The sequence below is a fragment of the Hemiscyllium ocellatum genome, chromosome X, assembly GCF_020745735.1.
Source record: "Hemiscyllium ocellatum isolate sHemOce1 chromosome X, sHemOce1.pat.X.cur, whole genome shotgun sequence".
Classification (NCBI taxonomy): Eukaryota; Metazoa; Chordata; class Chondrichthyes; order Orectolobiformes; family Hemiscylliidae; genus Hemiscyllium; species Hemiscyllium ocellatum.
Window position 1 is genome coordinate 7218234 of NC_083453.1, and position 20363 is coordinate 7238596.

The 20363-nt window shown below is 40.8% G+C and overlaps 1 protein-coding gene across 5 annotated transcripts in view; it reads right to left on the reverse strand.

Annotated features, from left to right (window-relative positions):
• Positions 1 to 20363, reverse strand: part of LOC132805832 (SWI/SNF complex subunit SMARCC2-like) — a 157866-nt gene that overhangs the window by 99584 nt on the left and 37919 nt on the right. For all 5 annotated transcript variants that reach the window (XM_060821126.1, XM_060821125.1, XM_060821124.1 and 2 more), the window contains 4 exons: positions 17702 to 17771; positions 14298 to 14373; positions 5345 to 5476; positions 4686 to 4801 (listed from right to left, as the gene is read on the reverse strand). In XM_060821126.1, the coding sequence (XP_060677109.1) occupies positions 4686 to 4801; positions 5345 to 5476; positions 14298 to 14373; positions 17702 to 17771 (394 nt within the window). The remainder of the gene's footprint in view (positions 1 to 4685; positions 4802 to 5344; positions 5477 to 14297; positions 14374 to 17701; positions 17772 to 20363) is intronic.

Consider the following 20363-nt stretch of genomic DNA (forward strand, 5'->3'; position numbering starts at 1 on the left):
TTAGTTTGATCTTATAGTAGGATAAAAGGTTGGCACAACAGTGAGGACTGAAGGGCCTGTACTGTTCTATGTTCTATGAAAGTGGACAATTTAGCAAAAGTTAGTAATAGATCAGAAGATTGGACAGAATTTTAAAACCAGCAAAGAATGACAATAAAAAGCAGAGGGGAAAAAAATACAGTATGAGTAAAAGCGAGCAACAAATATAACAGTTAGAGGTTTTACAAGTAGTTCACAAAGGAAAAGGAGAACTTGAGTGAGTGTTGGTCCTCCAGAGACCAAGTCTGCTGAATTAATTTGGGAAACAAATGGGAAACAAGTACTGAACTAATATTTCACACATGTCTTTACTACAAAAAACACAAATATCATCCATGAAATCAAGTAATAAAAAGGAGGGAGAAACTTAAAACAATTACGTTCACAAGGGAAAGGATACTGAGAAAATGGTTAGAACTAAAACTTGACAAGACCCCAGAACCTGACAGACTTCATTCCAGGGTCTTAAAAGAAGTAACTGCTGAGATAGTAGAAGCATTGATTCTAATTTTTCAAAATTCCCTAGATTCTGACAAGGTGTCTTCAAATTTAAAAAAAAAATTAAATTCTTCTATTCAAGGAAGGAGGGGGTCAGAAAGGAAACTATTGGACGGTTAGCCGACATCTGTCAAAGTGAAAATACCAGAAACTATTATTTAGGAGGTTATAGCAGGGCATTTCAGAAATCTTATTGCAATCAGGCAGTCAACATGGCTTTGTGAAAGAGAAATCATGGTTGAATTACTTATTCATGTTCTTTGAGGAATTACAAGCAACATGCACAGACGGAAACCCGTAGACGTGAGATGAATTTTCAAAAGCATTTGATAAGTTGCCACATCAAATGTTGCTGCACAGAATAAGAGTTCATAGTGTAGGCATGAATGGGTTAATTTCGGGTTAGAAAACTGTAACTAGTGGAGTGCCACAGGGATCTATTGTTCACAATCTATATCAATTATTTGGATGTAGGGACCAAATACAGAGCAAACTTTGTTTTAACTGGTACCTTATGAATCAGCACTCTTGATAAATGGCAAAAATTATATACCTCAAACATTAGAAGTTAATTGTACTATTGCAATCTTCAGTGTCTAAAGAGTCAACTGAGGGTGTAAATGAGAAGGCTCTCTGTCACTAAGCTTTATTTAAGGCAAAGCTGCATTATTATTTAAGTGATTTATGCTGAAAATAAAGTGATGTGTCCACCCCTCGAATTACGTTTCTATTATTTCGTGTGTTTACATATTGATTATGTGGATCTCTTGATCAACTGGAATATTTGATCAATCAGCATATTCCTGCTCCCATAGGTGCTGGTTAATAAAAAGTTTACTGTACATGGTTGCTAGGTTGACTGATAAAACAGACACAAAGAGTATAAGTTGTGAAAAGGACAGAAGGCATCTGCAAAGGGATACACAAATAAGACTGTAGGCAAAGATTTGTCAAACGGAGTGGCATGTGGGAAAAATGTAAACCCGCAGGAAAGCAGCATGCAAAAATGGAACAATCCTCTTTGTTATTCTCTCTCTCTCTCGAAACACCATCTTCACCTATCAGCTCAAGCCTGCCCCCACCCCGTCCCAACCACTTCCAACATCAAATTAAATATTACATTTTCCTGAATGCTATCAAGTTCTGGAGAAAGGTCACTGGACTTTAAACATCAACTCTTTTCTCTTCGCAGATGCTGCCAGACTTGATGAATTTTAACAAAATTTCTGTTTTTGTTTCAGATTTCCAGCATCCCCCATTCTTATGTTTTACATTAGAGATTTACTCTATTGATTTCAAGGATGAAGTGATTATCCAGTGAGGTATAATCAAACTGGTTAGGTCTGCATTCATTGGAATTGAGAAGAATGACAGGTGATTTTGAAACATGCAAGATCTTGAAGGGATGTGACAGAATGGATGTTGAAAAAACCATGGGACATTTTTGTAAAAATAAAGAATCTCCCTTTGAAGGTAGAGGCAAGAACATTTTTTCCTCCAAATGTCCTTAATCCATTTTTGTAAGTCATTCATGGGAAGTAGGCATTGCTGGCTAACCTAGCATTTGTTCCCCATCCTTAATTGCCCAGACGGCAGAGCAGGCAGATGGCAGTTTCTTTCCCTAAAGGCCATTAGTGAACCAGCTGGGTTTTGATCAGCATCAGACTCTTAATTCTAGATTTTTATTGAATTCAAATTCAACCGTTGTGGGAATTGAATCCACGTCTCTAGGATATTACCCGAGTCTCTGGAAAACTAGTCAAGATATAATACCAGGAGGCCATTGCCTTCCCATAGTCTGTGAAATTCCCTTCCAGAGAGAAGCTTATGGCAAGGTTATTGCATATTTTAAAGGCTAGGTGAGATAAATTCTTGACTGACAAAGGTGTAAAACGGTATAAAGGGTAGACAGGAAAATATAAGCCAAATCAGAGCAACTGTGAATTTATCAAATGGCAGACAGGCTCGATAGGTCAAATGACCAACTCCTGCTCCCAATTTGTATTCTCTTAAGTATAATTACTTCCAAATTAACAACTGTGCTTGGCCATAAAGTTTTTTTCATTGAAGTATTTTCATTAAAGTTTCTACATGAAGACCGTGGCTTCCTACAGTATGTATGTGAAGTACACAATTTCTCACAGGACATTAACAGCAATTTTGTACTGTTGTTTATCTCAGCTCAGAACGTCTTGCAAAGTACACTGGACAACAAATTTTCTTTTGACCTCCTATGATAATTTTACACTTCAATCATTCTCTGTGGCTTAATTAAACTATTTTGGGTTTACCTCAGGAAAAAAACTAGATCTGTTGAACTTACAATACCAAAGTGAAGGATTTATTTTTGTCTACTGAAAAATCCCTCCTATTTTGTTTTGGCTTCACTACAGATGTAAACCTTTTGCTTTTCTAGTAAATATATGAGTACTCAGATAGGGGAAGTAGGAGAGAGGTTAAAAAAGGCTCAACAACATTCCACATGGTAGACTGGATAACAAGGTTATATCACAGGGGATCAGAGACAACAAAAGAGAAAGACAAAGTCGGAGGACAGGGGGAGTGACAGAAATACAGAAATCATGCAGCACAAAAAGAGCGAGAGAAAGAGGGTGAGGTAGAATGAGTGAGAAAGATAAATGACAACACAGAAAGAAATAGAAGAAAGCCAGAGAAGTGTAAAAAAAAGACACAGAGGATGTGGAATACAACAGAGGGAGAGGGAGATGGAGACAGAGTAACAATGGAAAAGAGAAAGTGCAATATAAAGTAGGCATGCTGGGCATGACACAGAAAAAGTTGGGGAAGACGTGTTAAATTAGTAGGGCTGATAATTCAATTTACGTAACATCCCTGTTGTACAGTAAATTCATGTATTCAATGGTGTGATGACACCACTGCTAATAGATGGATAGATTATGAATATTATTAAATGTGCACTTTGAGATCTGTAAGGACATCATAAATGCAACGTGAACAGCCCAAGAATGCTCCTCTTTCTTCATGGGACATGAAGGCTATACATGCGGTAATACCAAAATAGTCCAGGCGAAGACAGCAACCTCCAGGAATTGAGTGAAGCCAAGCTCTAGTTTTCCAAGTGTAATGTCTCTGTGAACAAATCTGTTGTTCTTCCAAGAAGGTGGGGAATTCTTTAATTCACAGCTTTGCTCAGGAATTATTTGTCTGTTTGTTGTGTTTTAAATCTTATTTTCCAAAGCAAAGATGGCGGCCAAAAGGCTTCCTCCCCGCTCTCAAAGTATTTTGTATAAATGAAGTAGTTCCCCTTCTCCTCCTCGTTGCTCGTTTATTGGGAATTACTTACTCATTCATCATTATCACTTCTATGACCTTTTCAATAACATTTCAGATGACCAATATTATTCAATTTATAACAATTTGATATTTTTCATAGTCAGATTTGAGCCAATTAAAGATGCGATGTACACTTTGCATATATGATACTCGAAAATGTGACAATGTCTATAAGTCTTTTAGTATTTCAGTGTATTAATAACCTGAACACAGAACTACTCCAGTAACACTTTAATTACTCCTTACACTTTGCCTAAAAACATGACTCTTGCTTTGAAGGCAACTTCCTGGGAAGCCTTTTCAGACAGTATATTACAACATTTGGAGACTGTCACAAGATACTAACACCCCAAAATATAATTTTTATGCATAATACATTTTGGCTGCTGCCAGTTTTTAAAACAGGACAGGGCATGCAAGGGCAGTAACATGTTCTCCAGTAATTTGGAATAACAAGATCGAAAAGATTCAGATTGCTTTTGAGCACTGAAATTCAACACCAGATCAAAATCTTCTTTAAACTTCCTCAATTTCCTCAATCCCAAAAACCTCAGTTTTCCACTTGCAATTTTTGAAAAGGCAGTCGCAGTGGGGACCTGAATGTATAATGGTCACATCATATTGCTTTTTTTTTGAAGTGTTTCATACTTTGAATGGTGTAACTGTGTAAATGCGTTTATCATAATATCTTGGGCTAGCAGCATGGGGATGTGTCTGCTGGCAAACCTTTCTAGATTTTGCATAATAAATTCACACATGATCACAACAAAAGCTTTTAACATTTCTAACTTTAAATTAAACAATAATTTCCAGAGACAAGGGAAGTGCCTCACCCTTTTTTGGTGTTCTTTTTCTTGGAGTCTGGAGTTGGTGAAGGAGAAGGGGAACGTTTCCGTTTTTTGTGACTGCTTCCCTTCTTATCTCTCCGATCTGAGTCTGGGCTGTGCACCTTGGAATAAAAGTTTAGGAGTCACTCATTTTTCACAAAACCAGTGAAACCTCATCCTATCAGAAAGCACTAAATCACCAAATGTAATTACACTTCCAGACAAGAAATGCCTCTCAGTAACAGAAGAAGTGAAATTCGTCAGTGAAAGTATATCGCTCAATGGCCAAGGTGGAACAAAATCCAGAAGTAGTTCCTAAAAGAAACTTCTTGCTGCTGCTGGATAATGGCTGTGAACAAAGAAAGAATTGAGTGACTGAATTGTTTTGGGAAAGCAATGAAGAAAGCTCCAGTATTTGATTCTTTAAGCTTTGAATTGGTACACATTTATTTACCAAATGATTTATTCTCAAATAATAGATGATAGTGAACATCTGTTCTGAAAACTTCCAGTGATCTGTTTTTATTGAAGTATATCTAATTTAATTTTTCCTCCTTGAGGAAAAATATCTAGAGGACAATCTTGAGGAAAAACTGACAATATTGAGCAAAACTACATCACTTACTGGTTATAAAGGAAGGAAATTGGACAACAGTAGAAATTACCTCTTCTGTTAATGTCTTGGCAGAAATTCTCTTCCTTCGAACAACAGGTGCCCGGTCATCATTCACCTCATAGTCCTCCTCATTCATCCATTCATTGAAAGTATCAGTGTCCATTATCCACTTAGCATGAACCTTTCAACAAATAAGAATAGTTAGTCTTGGAAATTTCACGGTATCTTGGTATGTGTGACAACAATAAATCAAATTCAAACTCAAAAAAACAGTCCACATGCTGTCAAATGAGTTAAAAGCAGATGAATATAAGAAATCTTACTGAAAGCTCAGGTCTTACTCACAGCAGCTGGTAATGACAGTTAAGGAACTGTTAACTTATTTAACTAAAATACAAACCATCCCACTTCTACTTTAGCTTTGTGAAACAAAGAGAAATAGTCTTCTCCAATCGATATTAACAACCATCTTGCAATGGCGCTAAAACAGATCAGAGTGTCAAACAATCAATTGGCATCATTTTCCAGGGCTGAATCTTACTTTTTTTTTGGCGAAGAGCAAGTTGTGACGAGATTCTCGGAGGTTTTATCGCTGCGAGGCACTGAGGTTTCTCACCATACCTTACTGAACTCACCCATTAATTAACTACTCTGCTACTCTGGCACCCTTCATGTCTGTAGTCCCATTTTATCATACACCATTCCCGAAACAGCTTGCCACTGCCAGGATATCCTGGAATTCACTGGCACTGCTGACACATTTAAAAGTCTGTTGCACGCCCACAAAAGCACCATTCAGGCATGGTTCCTGACATTTACCCCAGACATGGTAGATAAATGAAGCTTTGCTGGCAGGAACCTGGAGGTCCTATCAGACAGGGAGTACACAAGTAGGACATCCTGTTTTTCCAGGTCTAGCAGACACCACAAGGGCAGACCATGCCAGCCTGGTCCCAGGCTGCCACCACGGTCAGTGCAGTATCAGTCACCTGGAGGAATCCCATCATTGTAGGAAGTTGGTCAATGCTCATCTCTACCATGAGAGTCACAATCTGTATGATAACGTACCTATCTCCCACCAAGGCCCATGCTCTAGTACACTCGCTATTGTCCGTAATGTCTTCCCTCACTTGTTCTTACCCACCCCAACCCCAACACCTCTAACTTTGCATGGCCACCGGGTTGCCTCCTCACTTGCCGGGGACATCTCCCCACCTGTGCCCACATTTTAATGTCCCTCAATACCCACCACTCTCTCATTGCAGGAAAAGGAGAGCTCACAATAGGGCAGAGAAACTCAAGATGAGTGGTGGCCTGTATTCGGACAGCATCCTGACTTTGACTATCCTATGTGACTGACTGACCATGTTCAAGCCCCTGGACTGGTATCATTGGCTGCTCTTGACTTGCTGTGACCAGGACCCCAGGTAGAGGTTCTCTCCCTTGACTTGACTAAGGATGGCTGACAACAACACGGTGGCACAGTGGTTAGCACTGCTGCCTCACAGCGCCTGAGACCCGGGTTCAGTTCCCGACTCAGGCGACTGACTGTGTGGAGTTTGCACGTTCTCCCCGTGTCTGTATGGGTTTCCTCCGGGTGCTCCGGTTTCCTCCCACAGTCCAAAGATGTGCGGGTCAGGTGAATTGGCCATGCTAAATTGCCCGTAGTGTTAGGTAAGGGGTAAATATAGGGGGGTATGGGTGGGTTGCGCTTCGGCGGGTCGGTGTGGACTTGTTGGGCCGAAGGGCCTGTTTCCACACTGTAAGTAATCTAATCTAATCTAAAACACGCTTTCTGCCTTTGTGTGTATGCTCTCAAATACCATGCCAACACAACAGTAGTGAACTGGTGTCTCTGTCTGAGGGGACAAAGTGCAAACAAGCAAGACAAAGCAAGGATGCTGTGAGCATTCAGGTAGGGGCAGATTAAAGGAGCGTGATGAGAATAAGTGAAGAGTCAGAGATGCAGCCTGGACTAGTCCATGGATTGGGTGTATGTTCCTGAGCACACAGCTGCTTTGCAGCAGGATTACAATGTTAATTGCTGGTGTATCAATGAAGTGTAGGAGCGCCCTATAAGTGGACCAAAAATATGCCATGAGGGTTCTTGGAAAGTGGCACCTAGCAGATGCCAATGTCTACAGATGTGTGCACGGCTAGCGCCCATGGAGTGTGCCTGGTGTCCAACAAGGAGGTCTTTTGAAGCAAGCAGTGGGTTCAAGTATGCCCATTCTGATTTCCATGTCGAGAATTGCCGAAATGCTGCTCGTTTGACACACTTGGGAAGATAGGAGATTGAACATTAATGAGGCACGTTGTGGCACTAATAAAGTATTTAACAAGTTATAATCATGCTCAAATGGGAACTCATTGCTGCACAGTGAGAAACTGACCTTGCCACTTGGGAAGTGTATAAAGGATTCAGTGATGTGGGCCTAACGTCGAGATGCATTTTTCCAGTGGTTCTGCCATAATTCCCACTGTAGCTCACATAACTCAGATCCCTATAATCTTCTGCTCATAACGTTTTTGATTTTAAAATTTTGTATTCTAATAATGCCTCTCATCTCTCAATCAGAACTACTGTTCTGTAAACAGGATATATGATGAGTAGGACACACAGGAGCAGTCAGGGAAGACAGGAGGATGATCTGCACAATAATCCAATTAACAAAAGGTCCAGAATCTCAACCAACACAGAGATCCTGGAAGATAGGGGGACAGTGACACTTCAGAAGCTCAAGACCATTCAGGTTAGAGAACTTTTTAGCTGCCCTGCTATTCGGTGTAATACACCTGGCCCACCGTATGCACTGTGTTCCATAAGACTGTAAGAAAGAAGAGTAGATAATTTGGTCCATTAAGCCTGCTCCTCCATTCAACGAGATCATGGCTGATCTGATTGTGGCCTCAAAACCACTTCCTCCTCCACCCACTCCACTATATAACCCTCAACTCCCTTATAATTTAAACATCCTTCTGACTTGACTTTGAATAAACTCAATGCTCAGTCTCTACAGCTCTCTGAGGAAGAGACATCCAAAGACCAAAGATGAAGAAAAGGAATTTCACCTCATCTCCGTCTTAAGTGGGATACTCAATTTTTAAACTCTGTGTCTTGGGTAGACTCTTTCTTAAAGGGAAACACCCTCTCTGCACCCACTCTGTCAAAGGCCCTCAGAATTTTATTATTCAAAGATCATCTCTCATTCTTTGAAACTTATGGACTCACAGAAATACCCCGTTTTACTTCCTGCCTTTCAGCTAATTTTTGATTCAATGTGCCACCATGTATTGGATCCAAAGAGCTCTTACTTTTTTGACTGGCTTACCATGAGGGACCTTATCAAAAGACTTGCTAAAGCCCAAGTAGAAAAAAACTCATTAACAGTCTTGGTTATATTCTCAAAATGTTCTATCAAATATCGCAAACATGACCTTGCCTTAAAAAATCCATGCTGACTATCACGGATTGATTCAGGTCTCTCCAAGTGCACATTCCCCAACATCAAGGGGACACTGAGTAGTACACTAATATTTCACTGTGCGCAATCCTGATGTTTTTACCTGCATCGCTCTTTTCCATTGTGAAGAACAACTCCAAGTACTCATTGAGGATCATATCAACATCTTCTGGGTCCAAATTACCTCGATGGTCCCTACTGAACTCTGCTCTTTCCTTAGCCTTTCTCTTGCTCTTTATTTATTTAAAAAACACCTTTATTCTGCCAGCCAATGCATTCTTATGCGCACTTAACTTTAATTCCTTTTCAACTTTCACCTTGCACTATTTATACTATTGTGATTGTGGCTATGTTTGCTCAGCTGGGAAGTTGGTTTTCAGACGTTTTGCCCCTTGTCTAGGTGATATCTTCTGTGCTTTGGAGCTTCCTGTGAAACACTGCTGTCCTGTCTCTTCTGGAATTTATTTGGCTCAGTTTCTGCTGTAGTGGCCAGTCTAGGTCAATGTGCATGATGATGGAGTCCATGGCTGAGTGCCATGCTTCTAGAAATTCTCTGACTGTGCTATGTTTAGCTTGCCCTATGTTGTCCCAGTCAAATGTGATTCTTGTCCTCTGTATGTCTATTAGTGACAGCTGGTCATGGTGTTTAGTGGCTAGTTGGTATTCGTGGATGCGGATTGCTAGTTGTCTGTCTGTTTGCCCTATATAGTGTTTCATGCAGTCTTTGCATGGAATCCTGTAAATTACATCAGTCTTACACATAATAGGGTCTTTTGTTCTGGTGAGCTATTGCCCAAGCATGGCTGTCGGTTTATGGGCTGTTATGGATCCCACTGGGCAGAGACGTCTGGCTGTTAGTTCCAAAATGCATTCAAAGTTTGTGAGAAGATTTGTAGCTCGGGTGCTCGTTGTTGTGGTTCTGTTCGCCGAGCTGGGAGTTTTTGTTGCAAACGTTTCGTCCCCTTTCTAGGTGACATCCTCAGTGCTTGGGAGCCTCCTGTGAAGCGCTTCTGTGCTGATTCCTCCGGCATTTATAGTGGTTTGAATCTGCCGCTTCCGGTTGTCAGTTGCTGTCCGCTGCAGTGGCCGGTATATAGGGTCTAGGTCGATGTGTCCGTTGATAGCACTCATCCGCAAATTCTGTCAACAGACACATCGACCTAGACCCTATATACCGGCCACTGCAGCGGACAGCAACTGACAACCGGAAGCGGCAGATTCAAACCAGTATAAATGCCGGAGGAATCAGCACAGAAGCGCTTCACAGGAGGCTCCCAAGCACTGAGGATGTCACCTAGAAAGGGGACGAAACATTTGCAACAAAAACTCCCAGCTCGGCGAACAGATCCAAAATGCATTTTTTATATAAGGTAGCGTGGTTAGTGTGTTAGGTCATGGCATGTCCTCATTGCATTGTCTGTCTGTTAGGCATGTGCCGATGAAGTTGGGAATTTCGTTCTTGGCGAATATTCTGTAGAAATGGTGTTCTTCTTCTTCCCTTCATAGGTTGGGAGTGCTGCAGTGTGTTGCAGCCCTTTTGAAGAAGGTACTAATGCAGCTTCTCTTGTGTGTGCATTCACCATTCTGTGTTGTTTGCACCATCACATTCAAGAATGGAAGTGGTTTCCTCCTCTCTTGTAAACCTGATCCCTGTGAGTATGGTGTTGATAATCTGGTGTGCGTTCTCGATTTCTGTTCTCTTAATGTTCTCTCCAACAAAAACTACAATATCTTATTAGCGGATCTAAACGCTCCATAAAATCATCACAAGAATTCTTAGACAACATCAAGAACATAAACATAGACAAGAACAAAGCAATGGTCTCATTTGATGTAACGGCACTGTTGGGAATGAAATGAATTATGAAGTGGGTGATTCACTCGTAGTGGTCCAATTTAGAAGAACAATGAATCATGCCACATAAACCTTGAGTTATTGACTGTTTATTCATGAGCTCACGGGGAGAGACAAGTCGACTCAATGGTCACAAGCCACTCCGACGAGATAGAGAGTTGCATGATTATATAGGTTACAATCATTTAACAATTACCAACTGTTAATTGCAGTATGATGAGTAAGTAGACACCTTGCCCAGTCACTAGCCCCAGTCACGTAGTGTCTGGACAGTGCTAGTTAGTAGCTGATAAGTAAGTGTTGGTATTACAATAGATTCTTGGAAAAGAAGAACATTCCCATGCTGGGAAAAAGTTTCACGATCATGTGTTAGTACAGCCACAAGGTCACCGAACTCACTGAGCCTGCGAATGTACAAGCTTAACAAGCAGACTCTAATATGAGATTTAAAATTGTTTCCAGGCTTTTAACATGTGACAAGATGGCTGCTTTGGTTATAACAAATCTCCCACAGGCACAGTTCACTTCAATTGACAAAACTCCAGCCAGAGAGACAATAGCCAACTTCCTGGACAGGCAGAACAGACAACATTACAGGGAACCTATCAACAAGGACTGGATACTTAAACTACTAGACCTATGCTTCTCAACACACTTCACATTCAACAACCAAACATGAACAGATTAATGAAACACCTATGGGCTCACCCACCTCCGGGCTCGTAGGAGAAACAGTGATGCAAAGATTGGAACAAACAGCCCTATCACAAATCCAGTCCAAACTCTGGATCAGATATGTAGACAACACTCTTGTTATCATTAAGAGAACAGAAATCGAGAACACACGCCGGATTATTAACACCATACTCACAGGGATCAGATTTATGAGAAAGGAAGAAACTAACAATCAACTGTTATTCCTAGATGTGATAGTACAAACAACACAGAATGGTGAATGCACCACAAAAGTGTACAGGAAAGCCACATATACGGACCAGGTCCTGAACTACAACAGCAACCACCTTAACACACACAAGAGAAGCTGCATTAGTACGTTCTTCAAAAGGGCTGCAACACATTGCAGCACTCCCAACCTATGAAGGGAAGAAGAAGAACACCATCTCTACAGAATATTCGCCAAGAATGGATATCCTTGCAACTTCATCCACACATGCCTAACAGATGTACTTCTGAGGCTCTAGAAGGTTCTGGTCAGGGAACACTTGGAGTACTGTGCGTAGTTTTGGGCCTCATATCTCAAGAAAGATGTCTTGGCCCTGGAGCATGTTCACAGGAGGTTCACGAGAATGGTCCCAGCTTAACATACAAGGAACGTTTGAGGACTCTGGGTCTATACTCGATAGGGTTTAGAAGGGTGAGGGGGGAATCTCATTGAAACATACAGAATATTGAAAGGCCTGGACAGAGTAGATGTTGGGAAGATATCTCTATTGGTCAGGGAGACGAAGATATGAGGTCGCAACCTTACAGTAAAGGGAAGACCTTTTAGAACGGAGATAAGGAGTAATATCTTCAGCCAGAGAGTGGTGAACCTATGGAATTCATCGCCACAGAATGCTGTTGAGGCCAGGTCATTGAGTATATTTAAGATGGACATAGATGGGTTCTTGAGCATCGAGAGGGAGAGAGAGCATGGTCTGAAAGCACAGTGTCCTGAACAAGGTAAAAATGTAATACTTGGTCGAAACAAATACCTGGAATTGTGTTGCCATGGAACAAAAACAAATTCAAATTGGGCCAGTTTAAATTATGCTCCAGAGACCAAATCCAATCAAATTTCAATTTTACTGTTTGAGAGGACATCAAACCGATCAAATGATCTGATGTTTTGAGGTATAAAGCCAAACAGTTAGGGGGGGAAATTACAAAGAGCTGCCAAGAACCAACAGACTGCTAGCAGAATGACTCTCTGAAAGGTACCCATCTAAAAGAAATTCGTGCAGCAGAACACCAAAGTCGACTTACAGGAATCTACAGAGAAAGTTCGATATCTGAAGGCTATGCCTGGGTTTGAAATTGATGTTACCGTAAATTTAAGATGGAATTTATCGGATCAGTATTGTAGAGTGGGAGGTAAAAGATAGGTTTAAGACATAGGAGTTGTAAGTAGTTGTTGGTTTTAGTGTTCTCTGTTGGACTTAAGAATAAAATTGTTAATTTTGTTTACTTAAAATGGTGACCTCTGGGATAGTTATTTGCCTCTCGAAATTTAACATATTGCGGTGCGCGGTACACTTCTCTGTGTGTCGGGTTTAAAATTAGCAGGGGGTGGGGGGGGGGCGCTTTTATCCTGACTCTCTGAATTCTGTTAGTTAGCTCATCTTCTTTCATGCTAACATACTCCTCCAAAACCATGGGGTCTGAACTTAAGCAGCTTCATGTTTGAAATCTTATTGAATGCCTTTTGGAAATGCAAGTGTATTACGTCAACTGGTTCTCTTTTAATCTCTTCTGTAACGTCCTTAAAGAATTCAAGTAAATTTGTCTAGTATCATTTCCCTTCATGAAGCCATGCTGACACTGCGTGATTTCATTATATATTACATACTTAGCTGGCCTATCTTTCCTCTGCCTTCTAGACTCACTCACTAGAATTTTAACGTCTAATTCCCTCTCATTGTCTCACCTCTCTGCACTACTGCCAAGATACTACCCCCTACCAATCTCATTTCAATCCACCCTAACGGTATCGGTAAACCTCCACGTGAGGATGCTGGTCCTATTCCTTTTCAGGCATAACCCATCCAACTTTTACAGATCACACCTATCCCAAAAATGACCCCAATGTCTCAGGAATCTGAAGCTCTCCCTGTTGCACCATCTCTTCAGTCACACCTTCATCTGCTCTACCCAGAAGAGAATGTTAATTCAACCTGCTTAATCATTCTTCATAAGACAACTCTCTATAGCTTAAGAATCAGTCTCCTGAATCTTCTCAAAACTGTTCTGAATGCAAGTCTATCCCACTGAGCAAGATACCAAAAGAATACACAGTACACCATATGTGGTCTCACCAATGCCCTGTAGAGTATCTACAGGGTACTTACCTACAGAATACTTACCTCGTGTTATGGTGGGTGGGAAATTCAAGTATTGAGCTCAATGTTCAGCCATGCCCATACTGAATGGCAGAGCAGACTCAAGGGGTTGAATGGCCTTCCACGCTTCTATACCACAACTGTGCATTAAATGTTTTTTCAAAACTGAACCTGTTACCCTTGCAGATTCTTTGTATCTTCCTCACAATTTGCTTTCCTATGTTTGTATCATCAGCAAATCTGGCAACAACACAGTTCATCTAACTCATTCATATAGATCGTCAGCTGTTTGCCAACATGAAAATAATCCATTTATCTCAACACTGTTTCCTGTTAGCTAACCAATCCTCCATCCATACTGATATATCACCCCAACACCATCTTCTGCAATAAAAGCTTCTATTGCACTTTTTGGCAATCCAAGTACATTCCATGCCTTTTACCCATATCACTTGTTACATCTTTAAAGTACTGTGATGAATTTGTCAAATATGATTCCCTTTTCACAAAACTTTGTTGAATCTGCCTGTAATCTGCTAAATGCCCAAAATCTGTTGAATTCTCATTTATAAAACATTACAAATATGCATACTTGAATAGATCAGGAATTATAAATCTGCAAACCTTCCGGGGCCGCTCAGTTGGTGGGGGATCCTCAACTGATGCCTCAATTTCACTGGCTGGAATCCATGTATCATAACTAGAGGAACATAACACAGGAATAAATGCAACACCGTAATGGAGCAGACTTGGCCACAGGCTAACATTATCAGGCAAATTCCTTGTAATAATATTATTACGCTTCAACAACATTATTAAAACATGAAATTCTCTCGGTTCCAACCTTTAGACTGCTGTTCTGAACAACGCTTCATCAGAATTTGGATAAATACTAACTAAGTTAAGTTGGTCTGAAATGAATTCCATTAAACAGCCACAAAGTTCTGATCAATTTACATTTCTTTATAACACAAACCTGTACAGTGATTCGTTTAATTATTGAAATGATATTTGAAACATAACTTTGCAGACAAGTGACACAATGAAATCAACTGAGATGAACTGTGTCCTTTAAAACGTAATGCTTGGATTGGTGAGTATTGGAAGTATTGTTTAGCAACACCTAGAAAAAGTAATTGAAGCGACAACAGTATGATCACAGGAGCAAGAAATAAAAGTAGGCCACTCTGCCCTTAAGATTGCTTGCTCACTCACTAAGGTCATGGCTGATCTGAATTTAACCTCAACTCTACATTCCTGCATATGTCTGATATCATTTCATCCCTTTGGTAATCAAGAATTTATTACCTCGCCCTTGAGAATATATAAAGATTCCACACCCTGCTGCCTTTTGAGGAAGGGAATTCTAAGACTCTCAAAACTCTGAGAAAAAATAAGGTTTCTTGATCTTTGTTTAAATAGATCTCTGTTTATTTTTAAAACTATGATTCCCTAGTTCTAGATTCTCCCACATGAGAAAACGTGCTTTCAACATGCAACCAATGAAGTCCTCTAAGAATGTTAAAGGCTTTGGTTAAGTCACCTCTAACTCTTCTAAATACCAGATAATACCTGCCCTGCCTTTCCTCATAAGACAATTCACTCGTTCCAGGTATTAGTCTAGAAAACATTCTCTGACTGCTTCAAGTGATTAACATCCTTCTATAAATACGATGACTAGTACTATACACAATACTCCAGATGAGGTCTCAGCAATGCCCTCTATAACTGAAGTATCACCTTCCTACTTTTGGCTTCAATTCCCCTCACAACAGACTATAACATTGTATTAGCTTTCCTAATTACTTGCTGTACTTGCACACTAATCTTCTGCGATTCATTAACTAGGACATCCAGGTCTTGCTGCATTTTAGAGCTCTGCAACCTTTCACCATTTAGAGAATGTGCTTTTTTAAAAAATATTTCTGTTAAAATAGACAATTTCACACTCTCACAATTTCCTCCATTTACCAGCTCTTTGCCCACTTACCTAACCTATTAATACCCTTTATGGTCTCATGTCCTCTGCACAACTCACACTTGAATCTTTATGTATTGTGGTTCTAGCACAGCACCTGTGGCACACCACTCGTGACATCCTGTCAGCCTGACAAAGATCCACTTATTCCTACTCTTTGCTTCCTGTTAGCCATTCAATCTTCTCTCCATTCTAATATGTTACCCCTACACCATGAACTTTAATTTTCTGCAATAGCCTTTGATGTAGTGCCTTCTGGAAATCTAAATAATTGACATGTTGTTTTTAATTCCTTTATAATAATTTCTCCTTGCCTCTTAAATCTCAGCAAACAGTTTATTCCAGCAAAGAGCTATGGCTGATGTTTTCAATCCCTGAACACTTGACATTTTTAAGTCTACAGTACACACGTCTTCCCTTTTTGGAAAAAATAGTTACATTTGGTATTTGGAAAATTAAAACCATTGGCAGATTACTAATTCTCCAAACTAATTTTTTTATAGGATTAATACTTACTTTGTTAAGTCCTTTCTTTTTTTTAAATATGAGGAAACTTTTCCTATCTTAAGTTTTGCCCTTTTTATCTTTAGTCTTTATCTGTTGATCTGCTCTCGGATCTGCATTCTCTTGTCCCTTCCTGTCATTGTTTGCTTATCATTTCCCACATTAATTCCTTTACCTGTTGCATTTCCCCCACACTTTAATTCACCACAACTTCCCAAATTTGGGTCTTTGCCTCCACTATTAAGTTTAAATTCCACTCTACTTCCCAGTTATGTGGTTCGCAAGAACACCAGCCCCAGCACAGTTCAGGTATAGACCACCCCACTGGTACAGATCCCACTCTAGAACATAGAACAATACATCGTAGAACAGGCCCTTCAGCCCTCGATGTTGCGCCGACCTGTGAACTATTCTCAGCTCGCCCCCCTACACTATTCCAAAATCATCCACATGTTTATCCAAGGATTGTTTAAATCTCCCTAATGTGGCTGAGTTAACTACATTAGCAGGTAGGGCATTCCATGCCCTTACCACTCTCTGCGTAAAGAACCTGCCTCTGACATCTGTCTTAAATCTATCACCCCTCAATCTGTAGTTATGCCCCCTCGTATACGCTGACATCATCATCCTTGGAAAAAGACTTTCACTGTCTACCCTATCTAATCCTCTATTCGTCTTGTATGTCTCTATCAAATCCCCCCTTAGCCTTCTTCTTGCCAATGAGAACAGGTTCAAGTCTCTCAGCCTTTCTTCATAAGACCTTCCCTCCAGACCAGGCAATGTCCTGGTAAATCTCCTCTGCACCTTTTCCAATGCTTCCATATCCTTCCCGAAATATGGGGACCAGAATTGTACATAATATTCCAAGTGTGGCCGCACCAGCGTTTTGTCTAGTTGCAGCATGATATTGCGGCTCCAGAACTCAATCCCTCTATGAATGAAACCTAACACACTGTTTGCCTTCTTAACAGCACTATCCACCTGGGTGGCAACTTTCAGGGAGTTATGTACATGGACTCCAAGATCCCTCGGCACATCCACACTACCAAGAATCTTTCCATCGACCCAGCACTCTGCCTTCCTGTTATTCTTCCCAAAGTGCATCACGTCACACTTAGCTGCATTGAACTCCATTTGCCACTTCTCAGCCCAATTCAGCAGTTTATCCAAGTCCCCCTGCAACCTGCAATATTAGTCCAAACTGTCCACTACTCCACCGACTTTAGCGTCGTCTGCAAATTTACTAATTCATCCACCCATGCCTGCGTCTAAGTCATTTATAAAAATGACAAACAGCAGTGGTCCCAAAACAGACTTCTACCATACCAGTCTTTCAATCAAGCAATCATCTCTCTAATCTTATTTACTCTCTACCAATTGCTAGCAAAGATTCAATAGATGAATGTTCTCCCTATGTAACCGTATTAATAGTCTCTGATTATATAACTGAGCTAAGGTAAACTGTACTAACTTTTCCTCCAAACTTTTTCTGTAGCATCGACATGGCTACTTTAATCTAACATGCAACTGAAAGCTAGATACTTACCTGTCAGGACAATAACCCCAATGTAGGAGGACCTGCTTCTCTCGCTTCATTATTGGCCGCACCCACTCTTCTGGAAGAGAATTGACACGTTAGAGACTATGACTAGCATTTAATCTGTCCAAAAAAAAGGCATGTTTTATTTCAGGGCTCAAAATACTCAGGAGTGCATTCACCTCTAGAAGGCACCAAAATATCTGAGAAAATCCAATCAGGGTGGGTGTGACTAGGGAAAATTGTTACTGTAAGCAGAATTCAGAATTGGTGAGGAGCCGCTCCATGAACCACGGGCTAGTTCTCACCCATGCTTGCTTGTGAGCAGCAAACATGGCAGAGGAACAGCAAACTCTGAAGGAAAATCAATGAGAAATTTGTTATCGTCAATGCCACTAAATTGGTTACCACCAATCTTCCTGTCTTCACTCATTGGTTACGTAAATATCTCCTTATATTTAAGAGCCTGTACTTACAAGGAAGGCCTTGCAAGGTCTCCTTTCAAAAGTGTCATAACCTTCTTCACTGAAACTCAATTTAACCTCTGCAGACCTTGCAAATCTCTGCCCCCATCTCCACACCTACCTCCCTGATAATCTGTCTCATTTCCAACAATTCTTATCTGATCTAGTCTGCATGGTATTCCAGACCCACAGCAATGTGGTTGACTCTTAACTGTCCTCTGGGTAATTAGGGATAGGCAATAAATACTGCCCTAACCAGCAATGCCCACATCCCATGAATGAGTTAAAAAAAAAACTCTGCTCCCCAAATCCTATTTTCCATCAAGTCCTGGTCACTGAAATTTATTGACATGCCCTGGCCCTGCTCCTCCAGCACCACAGTTTGAAATGCTCATCATTTATGATGTTGTTTCTCTCAGCTCTGTAACCCCAAACCCTACAAGTTATCTATGAACTTTATTTCTCAGGAGGGGAGTGAGTAAGCAGACACAGCCTATCATTCGCAGTTGGGTTGTCAGCCAACAAGGTAGAGAAAATAAGGCTTATAAATTCTGAAATTTATAAACCCCAGGGCAACACAAAGAAAATTAAATATTTAAAAGAGCATAATTAAACTTGTAATCTTGTTGTCTCGTGAATGTTATAATAAAATGCCCCTGCCTTACCCCAAAGACTTAGGTTTGTTGTTGATACTCTGGAGGAGGGGAGCCTCATGAGTCAGATACCACTTAAGCACAATGTAACTCATCAGTGACACCACCTCTTCCTAGGATATACAATATAGAGACAGATAGTCCCTCAGAAGGAGGATGATGCTTGCTGATGGCAAGATCCTAAACCTATGCGTGGAGTCCTATAACGTGAAGAGGTTGTTACGCTCCAGCTCCCACATGGTTCTGGCTGACCAGGATACTCTCCTGCTCTTACTGCCTGCCATAGGTTTATCAGTGGGATTTACAGATCAAGCTGTTTGATTTGTGCTATGATACAATTTTAATGGCCCGTAAGTCCAAAGATGGGATTTGAATCCAGAGCTTCTGTCCCAGATGCAGGGAAGCATCACAAGATCTCCCAAGCAGCACAGGCAAAATCAGGATATTCCTGAAAAATCTTACATTAAGTAGAGTGCACAACAGCAAAGGGGACAGCAGTGTAACTGACCAGCTACAAGATAGCCTGAGGTTAAAGCAGCTGGCCGTATTGTTTTCTCTTTGGTTGTAAAGATGGTCTCTATCCTCAGATCCTGAGGCAGAGGGCAACATCAGGCAGTCACAGGGACTGACTTATCAATGAACACCAGGACAGTACTCTGCTCACTGATTGGCAAAATGGGAAAAACAAGGTCCAGGATGTGATCAACAGCATCTACATTGAATTGAAGGTGCCCACAGCACACACACAACCATGGTGAACGGATAAGCTTCCGCTTCCTCAATGTCCTGAAAACTCAATGACAACAATTCCTGCAGTTCAAACTTTGTAATTTCAACTCTAACTTCCATTGAAAATAATGTCAAAGGATTATTCCTGGGTGGCAAAGTCTATAATCCTTGCTCCTATGGATAATGATTCCAGATAGAGCAGCCCAAACATTAACAGAGAGGAGTCACAATGAGGTGTTCATTGATGAAGCGTTTTGTGAGAGAAAAACACATTTTCAATGCCTGAAGAGGTCAGACTGAATGCTGCAGTACCCTCCAGTATTCCTGCCCAGAATCATTAGACTGTACTATACCCATCACAACTTCAAACCTTTGGTTGTTACGGCTGGCAGATCAGCAGAATTACCACTGCTCTCAGCAGTCCTCGGTGATTGCTACAAGGGCTATCTCAACACAGATTACCTCCACAGTCTTCACTTCTGTGTAACACCACCCACTTTTTACAAAGCATTCTGATCCCCTCTGTGGCCAATCTACAACCAGTGCCAAAGAAACTATCTTCCTTAACTACAATTCAACGTCAGCTTGTGTAATAAATCAGCTGCACTACATAAATCCATACTTTCCTTCAGGACTGTCACCTCCATGAATAAGTATATGCAATACTGTCAGTGGACAATTCCTTTACATGTAATAATAGCAGACAAACACCCCGATGTTTCTTAACACTGTACTTCCCTTGGTTACTTACAGATGCCCTACTCTTGAGCTCTTCCCAGTGTAACCGAGGGTCTGGATCATGACAGATGACTTTTTCCTCAAATG